Below are 15,962 nucleotides of genomic sequence, written 5' to 3' on the forward strand. Positions count from 1 at the left end.
TTCAATTAACTTAAAGGTAACTGCTATATGCCTGATATTCAGGCTATCTGTCATTATTATTCATTTATTTATAAGCAGAACTATCATTTACAAGGACCTAATTCTTAAGGAAACATAATTGTTCTAAACTGATCAATTTGCTTATATAAAACTTTGTAAAATCTTTCCTCTGGAAAGAAAGTTAAACATTGGTTGTCAAAGCATATTCCCTGGGGATCCTCAAGCGTATACAGCATTGTTCCAAGGATAATAAAGCTTCAACAAAAATTTGCTGACTTAAGATGACTTCCTGAAAAAAAAAAAAAAAAGAGCAATGCATGCTATAAAATATGCAGAAAGAGCTACTTCACTGGCACCCGAATGAAGTAAAAAAAAAAGTCTATAAATATATCCTGCACCCACTCCCTTCACCCATTTCATTTGAAAAGAATATAGAATCACAGACTTAAAATTCTAAAGAAACTAAATAGAAAGGGAGTTTAGAGTTCATTTTTCCAAAATAAATGTATTTTGTAGGTAACAAAATTGAGACCCAGAGAGTTCATTCCACAAGACCACCCTGAGCCAAAAAGAGTCTCCAGAACCTGCCTCAACCATGGATAGTCTTAGCACCCCACATATGAAGAACTGATAGAAAGTCTAATGTGTGGACAGCTGTACAGGTCACTAAATGACAAACTCCCAAAACTCTGCTGCCATATTTTCAATGTCTAGCAATTCCCACCTATGAAATCACTCCCTTTATTCATTCAAATCTCACTTTAAACTCTGCCTCCTCTAAATATGTTTATTAAAAAGATTTGAAAGTGAACTCGCTTGGTCGTGTCCAACTCTTTGCAACCCCATGGACTGTAGCCTACCAGGCTCCTTCGTCCATGGGATTTTCCAGACAAGAGTACTGGAGTGGATCGCCATTTCCTTCTCCAAGGGATCTTCCCAACCCAAGGATCAAACCTGGGTCTTCCACATTGCAGGCAGACGCTTTACCATCTGAGCCACCAGGGAAATCTAAAAGATATGAGGCTAATGCAATTTTTAAAAAGGTAAAGCTATACTTGTATCAAAATCAAAACATGACTAATGATCTGGATATTTATGCTTTCAGGTAAACAAAAGAAATCATTCCATCTACCCCAAATCCCCCAACAAGCTCGCATGGAGTAAATTTAACAAGTTTTAAAATTTTGAAAGGTAATCATACTAAGTGTACAGCATATTGTAGTCGAACAATGCTTTTGCAATCAGTCAAAACTTTGCCTCTAGTGTCAGGCAACCATAAGTTTCATTCTTCTTAGAAGACAAGTCAGTGGTTCTCCAACTCAATTTAGTCTCCTGCTGGTTAGTATGTGATTATGTGGTCAAGACTCATTCACTTCCTGAAGAAATCCACCTGAGAACCTTAACATTTCCTTTAATAGGGAAAGTAACTGACATGCAATGATGAATCAGTAATAGAGCATGAAGATTACCCTACTTGACATTCTTCAATGGTTCCCTAGAGCCTTCAAGGTAAAGTCCTGACTTCTTACCCTGGCAGTCAGGGACTTTCAGGATCTGAGCTTCATCTATCTTCCTGTCCCATTTCTCAATCCTCTCCCTTCTTACTCTTTGGCCCAAGCATGCTTAACTACTTTTAGTTCTCTGGAAAAATCGAACTCTCAAGTCCTTCCACTTAAAATGCCCTATATATACCCTTTTGACATTTGTCTTGCTAGCTCCTACTCAATACTGTAAAGGTTTACTCTATCCAAGTGGAGTAGTTATCACGAGGTAATTAATGTCAACTACACCCCAAATACAGGAACAATCAATCCACTTTCAGTGAGACATCAACATTTGTCTTTTCATGACTAAACTTTTGGTAAAATATTTTATACTCACCACTTTCACTGCTTTATCATTCAATCATTTCTTAATCCTTTGCAAACCTATTCCCTCTAGCATTACTTGACTGAAAAAAAATTTTTTTTAAGGCTACTGCTGCTGCTGCTAAGTCGCTTCAGTCGTGTCCGACTCTGTGCGACCCCATAGACGGCAGCCCACCAGGCTTCTCCGTCCCTGGGATTCTCCAGGCAAGAACACTGGAGTGGGTTGCCATTTCCTTCTCCAATGCATGAAAGTGAAAGTGAAGTCGCTCAGTTGTGTCTGACTCTTAGCGACCCCATGGATACTGACAATAGTTTTTCCCCCCCAAAACCAAGTTTCCTTAAATTCTCTAAAGCCATCCAGACTACTGTCAATGAATTGAATGATTATAAGTCACCCTATTATATTCTATCTCCCTTTCCTTCTGTAGCATACAGTTTTTCTTGCTGTCTTATTCTAATTGTGCCTTTTCTGTATCATTTTCTGGCTCCACTTCTTCCTCTAAGTAAAGATATTCCTCTTGGTTCACGAGATTCAAAATATTAGCATTAGAATATCTCCCAATCCCTTAACTTCAAAACAAAGTCAAATCATTTGTGTATCTTGTTGATTCTAACTTCTTAGTGAAAAAGAAAAAACTCATAGTCCAGTAGAAAAAGCAGTCATTTTGGAAATAAACTTGGGTTCAGATCTCAAGTATGTCACCAGCTCTTGAGCAGTGTGGCACAGAGCTTATTATTTAACCCATTTGGGCTTCATCGTCTCATGTATTGGGGGCTACCTAGGTAGCATTAGTGGTAAAGAACTGCCTGCCAGACATAAGAGAATGGGTTCAATCCCTGGGCTGGGAAGATCCTCTGGAGGGCATGCTAACCCACTTCAGTCTCATCTATTGGGCTTCCCTGATGGCTCAGACAGTAAAGAATCTGCCTGTGAAGCTACAAATTGAAGAAAATAATGACTATATGCTAGTATTACTATATAAATTGTAGCATGCAAAGTGCATATTTCAATTAAAAAAGTAAGCACTCAATGAAATTTATTCAATATTACTGTTATTTCCATACCCACTTCCTCCAAACTTGTCTCACTGTTCCAATCCATTTCTTCATACACAACAATGAAAGATAAATCTTACAGAGTACATACATAAACATGTTAATTTTCTGGCTTAATTGTTACCAACTGCTTACTGAATCAAAGTCCAATTCCTATTTCAGTAAATTTTCGGATTTTAGCACCATCCTTTCTTTCTAGCCATCTGCTTCATGCACTTCTAAAGAATACCATTCTTCAAGCAAACTAGACTTTTTGTGGTCCAAAAGTCCAGCTCAAATTCTGCCTCCTTTATAAAAATTATCTCCCCAGTTGGATATTTTATGCTGAGTATTTTCACTCGTACTTCTTATAAATTTGTAATCCCTTTTAGTTTGGCCACACAGCATGCAGGATATCTCAGTTCCCTGATCAGAATTCAAACCCTTCACCCCTGCATTGAAAGTGCAGAGTCTTAACTGCTGGACTTCCACGGAAGTTTCTTAAATTGTACTCCCTTTGAAGGGAGAAACTAGGCTCTTATTCTTCTACTCACCACTTTGCTAAGTGATGAGACATGTATATATTTTAAAAATACCAACTAGATTTTTCCTCAAGGAATTCTTCTCACTCCCTCAACTTTTAATGAAGGGGTGGGAACAGAAAAGGGAGGAAAGGATGTATGTAGGGTATTAATAGAAGCACAAGTGAGCTTCCACTTGGAAAAAGGAAGAGTTGAAAAGTCACCCCAGAAATCCAATTGTGTCCAATCTTTGGGAAACCATTTATCAATTTGCTAAGCTTGTTCCTATTTATTTTCTTCCCCAGAGTTATTTTCTAATCTTCTAGTCTTCTCTAAACCAAAGAGTAAATGGTTTTACTCTTTACTTTTAAACCCACAATTGAAATACAGGGATACACACACACATAATGTAATTTTATGTATTGGTTCATATTTGAGAATCTTATTCCTTTAAAATGAAATTTCTTTCAACCCAAATCCAAGAGGTATAATCTTCAGGCAGCATCTAGTATAGTGCTTTGGATATAGTACAAATTCAGTATGTACATTACATGAAATAATGTATAATGCACAACTACAGAACTTAATGGAAAATATATAGTCCAAGTGAGTATGATACTTGGGGCTAAGCCTCTCATCAATACCAACTAGGTAAACTCTTGGGTACCTAGTGATGTACAAACATTTTTTTTTTAAGGTGAGGAACACTAAGACCCACAAAGAAATTACATTAGCAATAAAGCTCCTGCTAAAAGCCAAATTACTTGATGAAGAGTCTATATGTCTCCCTCTGAATATTACTTTCTACACACACACACACACACACACACACACACACACACAAACTCTTTTCCTTTCTGATAATTTAAAGGTCTACAAAAGCTCCAAGGCTACTTTCAGGCCTTTGCTACACATTTACATGTAGCAAAAGGTCAAAGTTATTTGGCCCACTGTGTTTAGAAAATTAAAAACTAAATTTATTTTAAAAAGTGGGAACTCAGAAGGTGGTGGTAGGCAAATGCTCTAGCAGTTCATTTTGCAATCCCTACGGCTCAGGTCCTTATGCTAGAGTTCAACTACCTTAATGAAGATGTATTTCAGTGGAGGAGAAAGAGCACAGGACTTTGAGGACATATCAAATCCTAACTCTACGATTTACTGTGTGGCCTTGGCTGGGACACTTCTTTGAACTTTAGTTTCCTCATTGGTTTCCTGAAATTCAAAGACGCGTGCTCCTTGGAAGACAAGCTATGACCAACCTAGATTAAAAAGCAGAGACATTACTTTGCCAACAAAGGTCCATATAGTAAAAGCTATGGTTTTTCTAGTAGTTATGTATGGATGGAGGGTGGACCATAAAGAAAACTGAGCACCAAAAAACTGATGCTTTTGAACTGTGCTATAGGAGAAGACTCTTGAGAGTCCCTTGGACTGTAAGATCAAACCAGTCAATCCTAAAAGAAATCAGTCCTGAATATTCATTGGAAGGACGCATGCTGAGGCTGAAACTCCAATATTTTGGCCACCTGATGTGAAGAGCTGACTCATTGGAAAAGACCCTGATGCTGGAAAAGATAGAAGGCAGGAGGAGAAGGGGACAACAGAGGATGAGACGGTTGGACGGCATCACCGACTTGATGGACATGAGTTTGAGCAAGCTCCGGGAGTAGGTGATGGACAGGTAAGCCTGGTGTGCTGCCATCCATGGGATCAGAGACAGGACAGGGCAACTGAACTGACTGAACTGACTTCCTCATCAGTAATATGGAGGTAATTCAGATTTGATGTGAAGATGAGAGGAAAGTATTCTGGCACATAGCCGAAGATTGATATATAATTATAAATGAATGAACAATGAGGTCGATGCTCAACAAAAGGAGATCCTGCAGGCCCTGATGATACTCCTATCTCCTCAGTCAGTTCAGTCGCTCAGTTGTGTCCGACTCTTCGCGACCCCATGAATCGCAGCCAGGTCTCTGGGGAGCTCCAAAGCTGAAGACTCTTCGCTGCCCTTCGATCTCAGAAGTATGAAGCTCAGCCCTGAAAGCCGCCCACATCTTTCCAACAGAAATCGGTGCCCCGAGCAGGGCCGGGAAAGGACTACATGGGCCTCATTCTCAGGCCGACCAAGGTAAAAGTGGGCTGAGAGCCTCGCTTCATCTTCCCTTCTCTCCTCCGCCCTCTCCCTCTGACAGAACTTCTCAGCTCCTGTGACACAACTCCACTGTGGGGGAGTTTCTCCGGCCGTTAGCACTCGAAAGTAGCATTTCGCTTTTTCTTGTTTTTTTTTTTTTAACTCTCAGTTTGTTTCTACTCCACTATGAGCTGCCCCAAGGCACTGCAAAGGATTCTAGAGGCCACACCCCGCTTTCTCCGGAGGCGCCAGGTCCGCTTAGGGCAGTTTGGAGGCCCTGTTGCCTAGGAAACTGGGGCGGGGCTTAGGAAACCAGCCCTGCGCCGACTTTGCGCAGGCGCTCGCTCTGGTCTTTACTATCGCGAGAACTCCTCCCGGAAGTTCCACGTCAGTCAGTCGCCTGGTCAGCGGGTCGGTGGGTTTCTCCAGGACTTCTTGGTCCGTAGCGAGTGAGGGCGCCCGGGCTCGGACCGACGGAGCCATGGTAAGTCCAGGCCTTGCAGGAGGCAGTGGGGCCCCATGTGGCCAAGGCCAATTCTTGGGGCTCCTGGCCTGGGACCCGCAGTTGTCCGCGGCCTGGGTTCCTGCTGCAGCCACCGCCTCAGGCCTTGAGGGGTCCTGGTCCAGTTTGAATTCTGGAAGGGAAGAGGCGGCAGGTCGTTTGGGAAGACAGTGCCTGGAGGGTCCCTGATTTCGGTGCTTACGACGTTTGCTAGAGCTTCTGCGGTCTGCAGTGTAGGGAAATTTAGGAAGCCGAAAATGTTGAATTCTGTAGAAGGTTTTGATGAAACTACCTCATTGTGCCTTTAAAACGGTGACAGCTGATTTTGCAGTCTTCTGCTTATTTTGGTATAGTATGCCGCAAACTACGAACTTAAACAGGGAGGCGCCCCCATCCCCCCCACCTTTCGAAATGTGAATGGATCCTATAGAGTCAAAAGTGGAATTTCAGATGCTTTGGAATCCCAGCTTAAGTGTCAAGGGAGAAGCGAAGAGTTGGGACGTATTTTATAAAACTGGTTGGCCTGCTTGTCTGCATTTGCAAATATAGTGACTGAAGAATGACCCTGAAAAGATCCTGATGCTGGGAAAGATTGAAGGCAGGAGAAGAGAGCGACAGAGGATGAGATGGTTGGATGGCATCACTAACTCAATGGACATGAGTTTGAGTAAACGGGAATTGGCGATGAACAGGGAGGCTTGGCGTGCTGCAGTCCATGGGGTTGCAAAGAGTCGGACACGACTGAGTGACTGAACTGAAGAATGACAGTCATACAGCATTTTTGACAAATGACAAATCATCACACCGTTTTTTTATTATCACCCCCAAATATGCGCTTAAATATTTTTGCATTTAAGTTATAATAGTAAGAAAAACAGTGCGATAGTGTGAGAATTTCTTTCCAAAAGCATGCAAGAGATTGTGTATTTTGTATTTAAACATTTTCTTGCTTTTTTTTTTTTTTTTTTAACTTGTTAGGCAACACAGTTTCAGAGATTTTGGAGCTTGAAGACCTTAGGGATTAATAAGTCCAGGTCCCTCACCTTGCAGTTAAAAGGGGGGAAAAAAGTTTAAGGCTAATTGCTGCAGAGTTTTAACTGCAACAGAAGTTGATTCCCTGGGGAAACTTGTGAACATTATGAATATTTCCATAAAAATGCATAAACACAGCATTGCATAAAAATTTAATGGGCTCACTCACAGATACTCTCACCCACCAATACTCATTCATGAGCCTTCTTGGGTCCCCAGATAAGAGCCCCAGAACAAAACTTGAGTCCTCCTACCTTGTATTACCAAGGACCTGCTCTGGAGTGTGCTGTGGTTTTCAAAATGGACATTTTTGGAAACAGCCCCTTGCATCTGCCTAATTTAGTTTTCTTTTGCGATTTTTAAGAGTATTTTTATAATAAAATATTTCATTCTTTAACACATTTAAAATCTTTTACAAAAGATTTTAAATGTAAATTTGTTCACTCATTTACCATAGAGCGTTTACTGTGTGCCATGGATTTTGCTAAACATTTGCTTCCTAATTCTCATAGCAGGTGGGAGAGTGAGTTATAAATGTTCATGGAGTGGTTAAAATAGGCAAGGCACTGTTCTTACTGCTTAATACTGAATTTAATTCTCATTACACTAAGGGATAGATAATAGTCAATAGTTTTATATACATCAAACCTGAGGGAAGTTAAGTAAACTTGCCCACTGTCATGCATTTGAGATGAGCAGTGGAACTGAAGCTTGAGTGCATCATGATTCTTTAGATCTTGATTATCCTATCTGTTCTTAAACCTCTTTTGTTGTTGTTTAATCGCTCAGTCACGTGACCCCATGGACACACCGAGGCTCCTCTGTCCATGGGATTTTCCAGGCAAGAATTCTGGAGTTAATTGCCATTTCCTTCTCCACGGGATCTTCTCAGTTCAGGGACTGAACCCATGTCTCCTGTATTGGCAGGCAGATTCTTAAGTGCTGAGCCACCACAGAAGCCTCCCATACCCAAATATATAAAGTGCTGAATATTGCACATGAATGAGCTCTTAAGGAGCATCTACTCTAGAAACCAAAAAGAGACATGTGCACAAATATTAAACGTTAAATTCTGTAGGATCCTGCAGGAAAGGATACTTCTAGTAGGGTAATCCAAAAGATTATATGATGGCAGTAACGTTTAAGCTAAGTCCTAAATGCCTTCGGCCTTGGGGAGATACAAGGAGATGTTTAGAGTTAAGGCTGTAATATGAGTATCTTTCCTGATAGCTCAGTTGGTAAAGAATCAGCCCGCAATGCAGGAGACCCCGGTTCGATTCCTCAATTGGGAAGATCCCCTGGAGTAAGGGAAAGGCTACCCACTCCAGTGGAAAATTCCATGGATGGAGAAGCCTGGTGGGCTACAGTCCTTAGGGTTGCAAATAGTCAGACACAACCGAGTAACTTCACTTTCATTTTCACCCACTCCAGTATTCTTGGGCTTCCCTTGTGGTTCAGTTGGTAAAGAAGCCACCTGCAATGCTGGAGACCTGGGTTTGATCCCTGGGTTGGGAAGATTCTCTGGAGAAGGGAAAGGCTACCCACTCCAGTATTCTGGCTTGGAGAGTTCCATGGGCTGAATAGTCCATGGGGTCGCAAAGAGTCAGACATGACTGAGCCACTTTCAGTCACTTTTATGAGTACCTTACTCGTCTTGGTATTCCACAGTCCCTAGTACGATGTCTCATTCAAAGTAGGCACTAAAATATTGGGAGAAATGCAGCAAGAGCCCTTGGCTCTTGAGATTGTGCACTAGGGGCATGTTGTTATACTGGTATTGCTTTGTACCTTGGGCCACCTTCACTTTTACTCAGTAATCAATCATTTAAAACATTTTTTAATGGTAAAATGTGCATAGTTTAAAAGTGTACAATTTCCTCATTGGCTGGAGAAAAAGTATGAGATATGCTGGCTTATGTTAAACTCCCACCATGATTCCTGGCATATAATAGACACATCATGTTTGCTAACTATGGAAAGACCAGAAAAAAAGTTAATATTTGTGAAGGTAATTAATGGGGCAAGATTCAGAAATAGATGAAGTGAAAAAGTCCTGCTTCAGGAAGGAATGTGAAAATAATGGTTTGAAAGTAGAAAGTTTGAGATGGAGAAGACATTTTTGTGGCGATTGTGAAGAGCCAGAGAACTTAGATCTTTTAAAGGAAAGTAAGAGGTGGAGGTTGTTGCCAGAAGTAGGGGAGGCATTTATAGAAGTGAGAACCAGGTTTGAAGTAGTCAGTGACCCAGATTTAATAGATGTCCAAAACAATAAATAAGAGCTTTGTGAGGTGTTTGCTATGTCTCAGGAAATTACCTCTGCTGAAATCATTTAGCAGGCTTCATTTGTGTAGAAAAGTAATGTTAAATTTCTCTCCCATTCATGAACATCACAGAAGATAGCAAAAATAAAAATTTGATGGTAACTAAACTTGCCAAGTAAACTCTTAGGTTGTGTTTAAAACCTGCTGAAGGAGAAACAGGTTTTAAATCAGTCTTCCTCATATCTGCTTCCAAGAGAGAACTGAGACTACTGCCATAAGCCATCAGTGTGTATAATGAATTAACTTTTCTCCTAAAAAGCCATCCTTGGAAGAACTGAGAAAATAGTTATTCAGATCATTTTTTTTTCTGTGGTTCGGATGACAAATCCAGGTTGAAAAATGCTGTTTTAAACTCTTAGTATTTATGACAAGAGAGTATTTTAGCTTTGGTTCAAAATTCTTCTAATTTCCATTTGGTTATTATAACTTAAATCCATTAAAATATTATAAACATTCCCATTTGACTCCAGAGCCCTTCATGGACATGGCCCTTATTGATCCCACATTACATTGTCTAGCATTTACTATAATAACACTATTGCCAAAATACATCTACGATTCTCTGAAGAATTCAATTTAAAAAAATAGTAAAGGTATAATTGACATATTATTATGTTAGTTTTAGGTGTCTAATACAATGATTTGATATTTATATATAGTAAAACAATCACCACAATAAGTCCAGTTAACATTTGTCACCATACATAGTTATAAAATTGTGTGTTTTTGTGTTTTTTTCTTGTTGTGAGAACATTTAAGATCTACTCTCTTAGCACCTGTCAAATACACAACACTGTATTAACTGCTTTGCTGTACAATACATCTCCATGATTTACTTTATAACTGGAAGTTTGTACCTTTTGACCCCCTCTACCTATTTCTCCCTCTTCTACACTCCACCTCTGGCAGCTACCAATCTGTTGTTCTCTGTATCTATGAGCCAGTTTTTTTTTTTTTTTCTCATGTATCAACCAGAACAACATATCACAACATATTGAGGGCCAAAGTAGATACGAGAAATGAACTGTCTTGTTAAGTCAGAATTTAAAGAGTTCTGCAGAACTGTAAACATTGCTACTCTTATCACTGAATTTCTTTCAAAGCTGTAGTTATTTTGTCTAAGTTAACGTGAATAGGTTTAGTTTGTTTTTGAAAATGAATTAATACATGAATATTTTAAAGTTGTCTTAGTTTTAATTTTTAACATGATAAATATTAATAAATATAATCTACATAAATAAGGTGGCTCAAACGGTAAAGAATCTGCCTGCAATACAGGAGACTCGGGTTCGATCCCTAAATTGGGAAGATCCTTTGGAGAAGGGAATGGCAACCCACTCCAGTATTCTTGCCTGGCGAATTCCATGGACAGAGGAGCCTGGCGGGCTACAGTCCACGGGGCTGTAAAAGAGTTGGACACAACTGAGCCTTTCACACCCTTCACATAAACAGAAGCTTTTTAGTGTCCTCAAAAATTAATACTGTAGAGGTGTCTGTAAACCAAAAAGTTTGACAAGTGCTGCTATGAGTTAAAGTTTTTTAAATAGTCGTATTTTTTGTATGTATGAGTGAATAAGTAGGTGCTTTAGACTTTAAACTGTGGCTACAGTTTCGCAAAGTAAAAACTGAATTGTTTTGTATGCATGTTCAGTTCAATTCAGTTCAGTCGCTCAGTCGTGTCCGACTCTCTGTGACCCCATGAATTGCAGCACGCCAGGCCTCCCTGTCCATCACCAACTCCCGGAGTTCACCCAGACTCAGGGTCTGTTTTTACTCAAGATCGCAAACATGTTTCATTTGACATGGCAATATAACATTTTGTTTGCTTGTTTTTCATGTTTCTCCTTAGCCTCTGCGACTTGATATCAAGAGAAAACTTACTGCTCGATCTGATCGAGTTAAGAGTGTGGATTTGCATCCTACAGAGCCATGGATGTTGGCCAGTCTTTACAATGGTAGCGTGTGCGTTTGGAATCATGAAACACAGGTAGAAATTTTTAAGGACTTTATTAGAAATACTGTCTTAGACTGTTTATAATGAAAGAAAATAAATAAATATGGTAGTGTGTGTGTGTGTGTATATATATATATATACTGCTTTTCCAAATAAATTGGTACAAAGTATTTTTAATAAAGATAAGCTAACATTTATGAAGATAGAGCTTGTGGTAGAAACTGTTCTGGGCTCATTGTATCCAATATTGAAGTATTAAGTTCTCATGTAGGTAGTATTAGCTCTTCTTTGAAGAAACTGACCAATATAAGATCACTTGCTCTAGATAATAGTATTTAATGGTGCTTAATTTGCCATTCAGTGAGTATTCTAAAAATCTTAAAAATGGGATTTTTACTTTTACTAATTTTCCCCCACATGCTTAATATAATGCATGGTGCAGATAACTTTCAGGCAGCCATACAGATTATAGACAGTATCAGAGAGATGTTTGCAGTCAGCTTTTCATTACATGTGGAAATATGTCTTTACAGATTATCTGTCTTAAATGCTTTCCTCTGAGTAAGTAATATATTTTTCAACTTAGTTTATCTTTTCCAGTCTTTTTTGGCCATCCTTAATCTTTTTCTTTCAACGTATAGAACATATAGTCAGCACTATACTATACAGTTTTGTGTCTATTTATACAGTAATTATCCCCAGCATCCAAGGTTAAGTTTTTAAAATCCAGATAAAATTCACATTTGAGGGGTTTAAGATGGCAAAAATAGGCCTTAGGAGGAACCAAGTTCAAAAGTAAACTTAACAGCTTATATCATTCTAATGAAACAGTAAGGACTGCACATTCAACTAGGACCCCACCAGTGATATTTTATTCACATTAACATTTTGTTTTCTGCTGTATCCAGTGTCTATGACGTTACCTGACATACAATAAGTGCTCAGTAACTATGTGTTGAACTACTGAATAATAAACTTTCCTATCAGTATATCACTAATTCAGAATTTCTGTCCTCTGCAGTTTCAAATCTTGTGAATTCCTTTTGCCTTGCTGTGGAAAGGATGCTTGCTAACTGCTTTTGGTGGGGTAGGGGATCTATTCTATCCAAATGTTTAAAATCTTTCTGATTTTGTGCTTAACAGATATATTGGTGCCTCCCCCACCCCCGCCATGCTTCTTAGGGGTTCCCTCTGTCAGCTCCATTTTACCATCGCTCACTCTCCTTCCTCTCACTATGGTATGCTCTAAAGCCCAGGTGTACTTCCCTTACTTTTACTATAATGTAACTGCTTGATTCAGGTCATCTACTTTGCTTCATCTTTGTGTTTGTACCCTTCTGTGCCCTTCTGCAGGACCATCTGCTTCCCCCTTCATAATTCATCTCATTGGTAATTTTTAAAATTTCCTTTTTTCCTTCAAGAAAATAAGGTTCTGTGAGGACAGGGCTTTTCCTAGTGTTAATTCCCATTGTTATTTCAAGTGGGCACCTGACAGTCAGGCTCGCAGTAGATGCTCAGTAAGTCTTATTGAATGGTTGATTTGTTTTGGATGTCCCTGCTTTTCTTCCTTTATCACCAACAGAAGTTACTTGGCACTCATGTATACGGAGAGCAAGATGCTTGAAAGAGCCGAAAAGGTTTTAGGGAGTAAATTCAAATGTTCTTGAATTTCAAATGAGGAATTGTATACTCTTTGCGGTGATGGGTGCAGCAGTTAAAAAATCAGTATGTTAGAATTTGAAGCCATCCTGCTAATTAAATGATGTGGGGAAGACTTAACCATGTTGAGGCTTGATTTACTTACCTAAATGAAAATGATATGTTGCCTTTCTTACTTCACAGGATTGTCAGAAATGATTAAATCAAATTAAATTAAATTGTGTATGAAACCTGTCAGGCACCATACAAGTATTTCTTTATTTACTTACTTCTCATTGGTGATTTATATGTTGAGTGTGTAGTATTTCATCCTTTTTATCTTGTTTAGTTTCTGGAGTAGGAAGACCATCCCTTAGGTCATTTGTATCAGCCATAGCACTTAACGTAGACCTGAACCATGACTGTTAGTGCTATGGCTGCTTTATGTTTTACTGCTCAGCAGATCCCTGAGTTTGTTGCCTCCTTAAGAGGCCTTACAAATAGCTGTGAAAAGAAGAGAAGTGACAAGCAAAGGAGAATAGGAAAGATATACCTATCTGAATGCAGATCCAAAGAATAGCAAGGAGAGATAAGAAAGCCTTCCTCAGCGATCAATGCAAAGAAATAAAAACAACAGAATGGGAAAGACTACCGATCTCTTCAAAAAATTAGAGATACCAAGGGAACATTCATGCAAAGATGGGCTCAATAAAGGACAGACATGGTATAGACCTAACAGAAGCAGAGGATATTAAGAAGAGGTGGCAAGAATACACAGAAGAACTATACAAAAAAAGAACTTCACAACCCAGATAATCACAATGGTGTGATCACTTACCTAGAGCCAGACATCCTGGAAAGTGAAGTCAAGTGGGCCTTAGGAAGCATCAATATGACAAAGCTAGTGGAGGTGATGGAATTCCAGTTGAGCTATTTTAACTCCTAAAAGATGATGCTGTGAAAGTGCTGCACTCAGTATGTCAGCAAATTTGGAAAACTCAGCAGTGGCCACAGGACTGGAAAAGGTCAGTTTTCATTCCAGTCCCAAAGAAAGGCAATGCCAAAGAATGCTCAAACTACCACACAATTGCACTCATCTCACACGCTAGTAAAGTAATGCTCAAAATTCTCCAAGCCAGGCTTCAGCAGTGAACTTCCAGATGTTCAAGCTGGTTTTAGAAAAGGCAGAGAAACCAGAGATCAAATTGCCAACATCTTCTGGGTCATCGAAAAAGCAAGAGAGTTCCAGAAAAACATCTATTTCGCCTTTACTGACTATACCACAGCCTTTGACTGTGTGGATCACAATAAACTGTGGAAAATTCTGAAAGAGATGGGAATACCAGACCACCTGACCTACCTCTTGAGAAACCTATATGCAGGTCAGAAGCAACAGTTAGAATTGGACATGGAACAACAGGCTGGTTCCAAATAGGAACAGGAGTACGTCAAGGCTGTATATTGTCACCCTGCTTATTTAACTTCCATGCAGAGTACATCACGAGAAACGCTGGGCTGGAAGAAGCACAAGCTGGAATCAAGATTGCTGGGAGAAATATCAATAACCTCAGATATGCAGATGACACCACCCTATGGCAGAAAGTGAAGAACTAAAGAGCCTCTTGATGAAAGTGAAAGAGGAGCATGAAAAAGTTGGCTTAAAGCTCAACATTCACAAAACTAAGATCATGGCATCCGGTCCCATCACTTCATGGTAAATAGATGGGGAAACAGTGTCAGACTTTATTTTTGGGGGCTCCAAAATCACTGCAGATGGTGACCGCAGCCATGAAATTAAAAGACGCTTACTCCTTGGAAGGAAAGTTATGACCAACCTAGACAGCATATTAAAAAGCAGAGACATTACTTTGCCAACAAAGGTCCGTCTAGTCAAGGCTATGGTTTTTCCAGTGGTCATGTATGGATGTGAGAGTCAGACTGTGAAGAAGGCTGAGCGCCGAAGAATTGATGCTTTTGAACTGTGGTGTTGGAGAAGACTCTTGAGAGTCCCGTGGACTGCACGGAGATCCAACCAGTCCATCCTAAAGGAGATCAGTCCTGGGTGTTCACTGGAAGGACTGATGTTGAAGCTGAAACTCCAATACTTTGGCTACCTGATGGGAAGAGTTGACTCATTTGAAAAGACCCTGATGCTGGGAGGGATTAGGGGCAGGAGGAGAAGGGGACGACAGAGGATGAGATGGTTGGATGGCATTACCAACTTAGTGGACATGAGTTTGGGTAAACTCCGGGAGTTGGTGATGGACAGAGAGGCCTGGTGCTCCGGTTCATGGGGTCGCAAAGAGTCGGACACAACTGAGCGACTGAACTGAACTGAACTAAGAGCTTTTGTGCGTTACCATGTCATCTTGTAGGTTGCATGTTCTGCCTGCTCAACGTGTGTCTGTATCACAGTCAGCTGGTAATGATTGTGCAGGTTGGAGCTCATGTCCCCACTTATTCAGTCTTTTCTGAAGAATCTTTGAGGTCTTGCTCAAGAAGCCAGATTGGGCTCAACAGTTGTTACGAACCAATTCCTATTTTTAAATTTGGTACACCTGGTTAATCAATCATAATATGCTCTTTTCACTATTCTCTAGTACAGAAACAGATACAGAAAAGTGATAGTTTGGGGCTTCCCTGGTGGCTCAGTGGTAAAGAATCCACCTGTCAATGCAGGAGACATGGATTCGATACCCAAACCAGAAGCGTACCACATACTGCAGAGCAGCTAAGCCCGTGCACCACAGCTATTGATTCTGTGCTCCAGAGCCTAGGAACAGCTACTACTGAGCCCATGTGCCACAACTGCTGAAGCCTGTGCACCCTTGCGCCTGTGCTGTGCTTTAAGAAAGGCCACTGCAATGAGAGGCCCATGCACAACTAGAGAAGAGCCCCCAGTCTCCACAACTAGAGAAAAACTTGTGCAGCAGGAAGACCCAGAACAGCCAAAAAAT

General features: G+C 40.1%; 1 protein-coding gene across 1 annotated transcript in view; it reads left to right on the plus strand.

The window, feature by feature from the left end:
- The first annotated feature begins 5,926 nt into the window (after positions 1–5,926).
- COPB2 (coatomer protein complex, subunit beta 2 (beta prime)) overlaps positions 5,927–15,962 on the plus strand; it is a 33,160-nt gene continuing 23,124 nt past the window's right edge. The window contains exons 1-2 of the mRNA XM_010858209.1: positions 5,927–6,042; positions 11,263–11,400. Of these exons, the coding sequence (XP_010856511.1) occupies positions 6,040–6,042; positions 11,263–11,400 (141 nt within the window). The 5' untranslated portion in view covers positions 5,927–6,039. The remainder of the gene's footprint in view (positions 6,043–11,262; positions 11,401–15,962) is intronic.

The sequence above is a fragment of the Bison bison genome, unplaced genomic scaffold (genome assembly GCF_000754665.1).
Source record: "Bison bison bison isolate TAMUID 2011002044 unplaced genomic scaffold, Bison_UMD1.0 scf7180017864384, whole genome shotgun sequence".
Taxonomy (NCBI): Eukaryota; Metazoa; Chordata; class Mammalia; order Artiodactyla; family Bovidae; genus Bison; species Bison bison.